The following is a 7,500-nucleotide window of genomic DNA, read 5'->3' as shown; positions in this document are numbered from 1 at the left end:
AAAGTTCTCTAGATTTTATACAGACTGTGACATTGGCTATTCTTTATAGTTACACTTATATGAATTTGTATAAGTCCTGTCATTTATACAAGATATCCTGCACAATCTTGTATTTAATACTTAAAAGATTTCCCATTTTTATGCTGACAGTTTATTAAAGTGGTGTTGCGCTAAAATTAGTTTGAGGACATTATTATACGAAGCACAATATAAAATGTCAGCTATTTTTTTAATCTTCAGTAATGCTCTTTTTTCTCTTGCAGGTGTGAAATGGTACCCAGATGAACATGGTGTCATCGCATTTGACTGCAGGAACAGGAAATGGTAAGACTGCAGAAAAGGAAGTTGCCATCGGAAATAAAACGCCTTCTGAATAAAGCCAGACACCTTCACTGATAGGCAGATATACATAAATGCCAATGGTAAAGTATATCAGAAACATAATGGATCATTGTAGGATATAGTTTCACCCTTAATTAAACAACCTTGCAACACTGTTAAATAATGTGGCATTTTTAGCCCAGTATAATTAGGCTGATACTGGTGGAACATTAATGTTAGTCTTGATGTGTGCTAGTGCTGTTTTTCTTGTTGCTCTCTGGTGCTCCAGCTGCACGCCTGTCTGCTTGGCTGCTTGGCTGAGTCAGGGGGGCTGTGCACTCACCATACTGATTGCCTTGGGTGGAACATAATAGGATCATAATGATCCATGTGTGCAAATTCTTTATTGCAGCAGAAAAAAAATCCCTGTGGGGACAATAAAGATTTCAATTGAAATCAATTAATTAGACGCACTTCCTGTCGCACCCCCCTTTGCATCACATGTGACTGTCACTTCATTTCTTTTTTGGTTTTACCTCAATTCCGTTTATGACAAGGGCCTTTAGGCACGTCAACGTTTCTAAGAGGTGTTATCAAAGCATTTTTACTTCTCGCAGTAAATAACCACTTGTGCTCATATTTTCCTCTCACAAACAATTTCTGCTTCCTCTCTTTTTCTCTCTCTCTCTCCCTCCCTCTTTCTCTCTCTCTATCTCTCTCCCTCTTTCTCTATCTCTCGCTCTTTCATTCTCTCTCTCTCTCTCTCAGGTATATCCAGGCGGCGACGTCTCCTAAGGATGTGGTGATCCTGGTGGACGTGAGTGGCAGTATGAAGGGGCTGAGACTGACCATCGCCCGCCAGACTGTCTCCTCCATCCTGGACACGCTGGGGGACGACGACTTCTTCAACATCATTGCTGTGAGTTGCACACTACCCATACAAAACATAAAGCCTGTCTCACTATTTGTTTATATGTGTGTGTTTTATGTGTCCACCTGCTTTGGACGTATACGGTCTGTATAACTGTTACTGAGATGATAACTGCTGTATTCCTGCAGGGTTGTTTGGGAGAACTGAATTGATTGAGTATGATGTTCTGCTCATGTGCTTATAGTATAATCAGGAGATTCACTACGTGGAACCCTGCCTGAACGGAACTCTGGTCCAGGCTGACAGAACCAATAAGGATGTGAGTTCCGCCTCACATCTCCTGGTCAATACAAAAAGGATGAGCTATCAAAGCTCTATTCATAGCTCTATTTATCCACTGTGTAACAGATTGTGTTTGGTTTTCACTTATGTTTATTTATCTTCCACTATCAACACTGAGCATACTGTTAAGTACTATAAAGTTAACTCCCATTTATTTATGTAGCACATTTAAAAATAACTTTCTATTACAAAAGTGCTTTCTGGTCAAGGTGAATCAATTGACAATAAATATAAACAAGAATAAAAGAGTTGAATAAGTGAGGAAAAAGTTAAACATCTACAGATGCTCAGATTGTAAACTAATGATCTGTTAACACTGTTACTGTAACAAAAATTGCATGGTTTAGGCTAGGAGATTAGGTGCTCAGTTTGGTGATGTTCAGTGGACAATTAGACATTGAACAAATCATCTGTAGTCTGTGGACTATCCAAATGAAGTGTTACTGGAAGAAGCTCCCTTTAATAGGGCTTAAACCTCGGAAGTATAAAGCAGACTAGACATAATGTATCTGTGCAGAACAGGGCTAGAATGGGGGAAGGGAGAGTGTAGTGGGCAGGGAATAAGGAGAATGAGAATGAGAATCAAATGGGAATGACTGGGGTGACGTGAGAGTTAGTTTGCATAGCACAAGAAGGAATAAACTCAATAGATACACATTTGTTAGTTGTTCAGTATTCATATGCCACTTTCTTTGCGTTCTTCAGCATTTCAGAGAGCACCTGGACAAGCTTTTCGCCAAAGGGATTGGTCTTCTAGGTAATGCGCTGACCGAGGCCTTCACCATACTGGAGGAGGTAGGTCAAAATCTAGCATCTCCTTACAGCATTACTGTACATGGAATTATAGTAACAGAACACAACAAAATAAAAAAAAAACAGTGGATTTGTTATCCGCAACACATTGTGGAGAATGACAAGAAGCTATTTAGGATGTTTACTGTATCAAGAGGCGCGATGCTGGGCTCTACCACACACAAAAGTGAGCAAGCTGTAGTCCTTTAAAGGCGTATTGTGCTAATGGGGTCTGGAGTGGAAATAAGTCCCTTTTTGAAATCTGTCCCTCTGATGAGGAGACTGCTGCACAATTGAAGTGATTCCGAGCGCAGAGCCGTGGCGAAGTAAGGAGGCCATGTGTCAGATTGTCTCCCATCTCGCGCCCGTCTCCTCGACCACAGCTCTGTGGGTGACGGCCGGCGATGCGACACGAGGCTCCATCAGATGGGCACTGGGCAAGTCAAGGTGGCATGTTAGAGGATTTAGTGCCACACATTAATGTCCTTAACACGGACCCTTTTTTGTCCCAAGGAGATTTGAAAGAAGTAAAGAGTGTGTGTGTGTGTGTGTGTGTGTGTGTGTGTGTGTGTGTGTGTGTGTGTGTGTGTGTGTGTGTGTGTTTGTGTGTGTGTGTGTGTGTGTGCAGCAGAATCACCTAACCGGTGCCCCCCCGTTCCACCCTCTGCACACAGACACCTCTATCCCCAGGCATGATTAATAGCAGTAATTAAGTGCACTGATTAATAATGTCAATGGAGAAAACACAGCACACAGGAGATAGGGCTCAAAGTCAGTCCACTCTTTCTTTATCTGCTCCATGTCAGGCTAGGAACTGCAGTCGAAGACAAGTCCGGGCTGATATCTCTGTCCCTTCACTTAATTAAAGCTTTGCAATAAATATGCTAATCAACAAAGTCTCCGACGGCCCGATAAGGTTCTGATTGGTCTTGAAAATAAAATAAACTGTCCAGCTACCCACACAAAACCCTCAATTCTACCACCAAAAACCCTTCTAATTTGCATGCGTGTGGGGTACAAAAACCAAATGCTTGCCTGTAAAAACACAGCATGTCCAAAATCTACATGTGCATTTCACAGCATTCTGCCTGCCCTTAAGTGCTACTAAGCACTATGCAGATCTGGGCGCCGGTGTCCCTAACTGTAGGTGTTTGTCATATTCACTGTAAATGGGAAATGTGGAGCAGTGAGAGCCGCGCTCCCACGCTACACTGAGCCGCCAGGACCATGTGGGGACGGTGATTGATGGGAGGGTTGGAGTCTTTGTGCTCTGTGCACACTCTCTCTCTCTCTCTCTCTTGCTCTCTCTCTTGCTCTCGCTCTCTCTATCCCTAGTGCTTTCTCTCTCCCCAACTAACTCATGTACACGCCCCCCACACACAGGCAGTCACCACACACACTCAGTCATACACACAAACACACACACACACATACACACACACACACACACACACACACACACATACTGAAACACACGTACTGCAGTCTCCCAATGCTCACAGCACTGTTCCCTGCCACCAGTCCTTTTAGGTTGGGGGGGGGGGGGGGCAGCGCTGATGTTTCACACACAGATCACTCCAGCCTCTCTCTTCTCCTCCACGTTTCCCTCTGTCACGGGTCAGTAAGCCATTTAATTACAGCGATGCATCTCGGCGGCGGCGGCAACTGGGATTAGCGCCCCCCATCCCCCCCCCCCCCCGCTCTGGGCCTTATTTACGGACAGATTATCTGCTCTTTTATTACGGGACACGCTCAGGCCGGTAGGGGCCAACATCAGATGTTGTCAAACATACACTGACCTCTTGTTCTGTGACTCGGGGTGATCTCAGAGCTCTGCGCAGGCCCTTTCCACAGGTAAACAGCGCTCGTGAGGGGGAGATTATTCCAAATAGAGCCTCAGTGGTATGAGATAAGGCAGGGGGCTCTCAGAGCCAGTTGGCTTTGGTGGTTTCTGTCATGCATGAGAGCACCAGCCAACATTATATGAGGAGCCATACCACTGCTTGTTACTATGGTGTTTTTCTGTAGCATTGTGCACTTTACAAATGCTGGGATTTACTAATTAAAAAAAACCTACAGTAGCTGCTGAAACCTTGAAAAACAGAATTTGTTTGCCATTATCCATAAATGAATATGCTTTCATTTTTAAATGAGTAAAATTAGCACCAACGATTACAATTCTATTTGTCTGTCTGCTGTACAAAGTGTATATCTTAGCCTGCACTGTCTGAAGTTTCCTTCTGTCCCCGCAGTTCAACCAGACGGGGCGGGGCAGCATATGCAGTCAGGCCATCATGCTCGTCACCGACGGAGCCACGGCGATGTACGACGACGTCTTTGAGAAATTCAACTGGCCCGACAGAAAGGTGAGGTGCTAGAGTATCATACCTGAAGACTCTGGCATTGTGCTGCACTCTCTATTTTTGTGCACTCTCAATTAGAAAACTACTCACACACACACTAGCACACACTGTGTAAACACACAGCATGGTGATGTACAGTATAACATGATGATACACATCTACTTCTGCAATGCACATACAGATGTGCATTTGGGTATTAAGTATACTTGTCTGTTGATGCACGTTTGTTTTAGTGACGCAGTGCACCCAAATGTTTTTTCTGACATTTTCAGGGATCTATAGAAGCTTAGTGAGTGGCATCAATGCAGAAATCTAGTGCTGCAGTGGGCAATATCACTTGTCTATGCTGCCCTGCACTTTGGCTTTGTAGGGCAGTCTGGTGGAGGGTGATTGAAATCAGGGCAGGGCAGGCAGTCAGCCAAATCTTTGTGAACACTGTTTGGACTTGTGTGCAATTTAATGTGCAAAAAATTAATTGAAATGAATAGCAAAACAGTACTAGTTAATAATTAATATTTAATATAATTATGTTTAATACACTACTTGAAATTCTTATAATCGTTAAAAAACGGAAATGTGTTAGTTGAAACCAGTGAGTGGTCAATGCCGATTAATTCATGAGATCAGTGCCTGGCCCTCTTCCTCTTTGGCTGCCCAGGAAGGGCCTCCCCACTGATGTCCACGCCAATCTGTGGAGCATAGGACTTTAAGGTGAGGGCACTGAAGGACTTGGTGATGTGCACTCGGCCATCTGAGTCCACTGTCTCCACCAGGGTGGGGCAGGACATCTTCTCCAGCAGACGCTGCTTGATGGCACGACCCATGCCAAGGTTGTACTGGCGGGCGTTCCCAGACTGGGTCTTCAGCATGGGGTCCACCACTGAGTGGTAGATGGCCTGGTAGTCTTCCGCAGTGTGGCCGTGGGTCAGCAGAGGCTCACTCAGGGCTGCGGAGAAAAGAGAGCTGCTCTGGGCCGATGAGGGGGCCAGAGGTGGCAGCGGCCGGAGGTCTGGAAGAACAGCAGCGTTTTGGATGTAGCTCTTCTCCACGGGGCTCGGCCATCTGGCGAAGACTGCTTTCCTGAGCCATTTCCCTCCTTTTCCTCTCTTTGGCCTGTGCACGTGAAATGGAAAAAGGGCTTTTTAGGGCTAATTTAATTCATAAGAAAAATCATTTTGCCAAAAATTTAAGTTGAGGTTGTCTTTAAGTTTCTTAACGTATGTGTGACAGGATGTTGTTGTACCTCTGCCATGAGAGAAGAGTCCTCCAAGTGGGGGAAGAACATGTCCTCCTTGTCCCTAGCTGCCGTCCACTCCGGACCCACCACAGGGCCAGAGTCCAGAGAGCTGAGGTGCTTTCTCTTCTGGCCATGTTTCCCAGTGGAACAGGGCTTCTGGGTCTTGCTGCATCCCTTAGTGTTAGAGCCTGTCCCTTGACGGGCACATGCCTTCACAGAGGTTCCTTTTTTTGGACCGAAGGTGCTTTTGTTCCCTTTGGAGCTGCACTCTTTTATCAGGAGAAGTTCCTTCTGAAGGTTGATGGTGCATCTGGCCTCTGGAATCAAGGCAGGGACATCCTGTGCAAGCTGCAGAAGCATGGTTGCGATCTCCAGCCTCTGCTTCAGGTCATTGGATTTTTGATGGTGTCCCTGGGGTGCCAGCTTTACCTTTTTCACCTGAGGAGCCTTCAGGTTGATGAAGAAACTATTTTAGTTATTTTCAAGTACATACACAGTTACATCATTGTATGTTAATGAAACAATGACATCAGTGACATTTTATCTAAGATTGGAAATGAGAAGATTATACCTGTGATGTGGTGTCCATGGGAGTTTGAGAACTCAGCTGAGGCTCTCCGTGACTCTGACTGGAGCTCAGGCAGACTGAGGAGGGAGACCCCACACTCCTCTGCTCAGGGGAGCACAACTTGACCACAAGGGGCACATTGTGGATTTCCAGGGCTTGTTCAGCCTGACCTTTGCAAGGCTCCACTCGGCAAGGCTTAGCATGTTTCTTCCTGTCACCCACATACTCAGAAGCCTCTAGGATGTTGGGTAATGTGGGTTCAGAGACCTTGTGGGTACTCTCACATCCATTCTTAGCTGAAAGGGAGGATCTGGGCAAGTGTTGAGGCAGAGCTGAAGAGTTGTCACCACAGCTGAGGGTATCCCCAGATAAGATGGACGCAGGGAGAGGACTCTGGGAAGAGCTGGAGACCAAGGCTTCCACACTCTTTGAGGTCAACTTCTCCCTAGTCTGAAGATCTTTCCTCTTGGAGAGGGGCTGTCTCTCCAGATAAAAATCCTCAAAACGCTTAGATGGAATAACTTTCCTTCTGAGGCTGTAGGGGGCGTTGAGGGCTCGCCCTTTGCTGCCCTGCAATAGAAAGGTAATGTGTTTATGTATGAGAGCTGAATTTGCCTTTGCACTGGCTTAATTTGGCATTTAAAAAAATTCTGAACACGCACAAAAGAATCATTGAATCTGACGCCTTATAAGTGCCATTTGAAGTATTTTTTTTACCTGTTCCATGGCGTTTGGTGAAGAAATTGATCAAATAGCAATCCAATTCTGTGAGTGATATTTCAGTGAAATTTAAGATTCTAAGATTATGTTTGGGTTAGGTTGGCAATGGTGAAGGTTCTAAAAGTATGTGATGTCATGTAGAATCTTCGCTTTGCTCTTGGAATGTTAGTGATGTTTCCTGTAGATTTTATATGAGCAAATGGACAGATGCAACAGATTGCTTTAATCCATTTGGGAGCCTTATTTTACTAATTTTAGTATATCAACTATTCTAATTCACATTATT

At 44.9% G+C, this 7,500-nt stretch overlaps 1 protein-coding gene across 1 annotated transcript in view; it reads left to right on the top strand.

Annotated features, from left to right (window-relative positions):
* cacna2d3 (calcium channel, voltage dependent, alpha2/delta subunit 3) overlaps window positions 1–7,500 on the top strand; it is a 34,913-nt gene that overhangs the window by 5,692 nt on the left and 21,721 nt on the right. Inside the window, exons 5-9 of the mRNA XM_076267690.1 lie at window positions 264–324; window positions 1,090–1,240; window positions 1,437–1,511; window positions 2,240–2,329; window positions 4,579–4,692. Coding sequence (XP_076123805.1) covers window positions 264–324; window positions 1,090–1,240; window positions 1,437–1,511; window positions 2,240–2,329; window positions 4,579–4,692 — 491 coding nt within the window. The remainder of the gene's footprint in view (window positions 1–263; window positions 325–1,089; window positions 1,241–1,436; window positions 1,512–2,239; window positions 2,330–4,578; window positions 4,693–7,500) is intronic.

Source organism: Alosa pseudoharengus, unplaced genomic scaffold, assembly GCF_046254945.1.
Source record: "Alosa pseudoharengus isolate Yale_2024_CS ecotype anadromous, Long Island Sound unplaced genomic scaffold, YU_APseudo_1.1 YU_APseudo_1.1_scf_5, whole genome shotgun sequence".
NCBI lineage: Eukaryota > Metazoa > Chordata > Actinopteri > Clupeiformes > Clupeidae > Alosa > Alosa pseudoharengus.
This window is presented reverse-complemented; position numbering and strand designations above follow the sequence as displayed.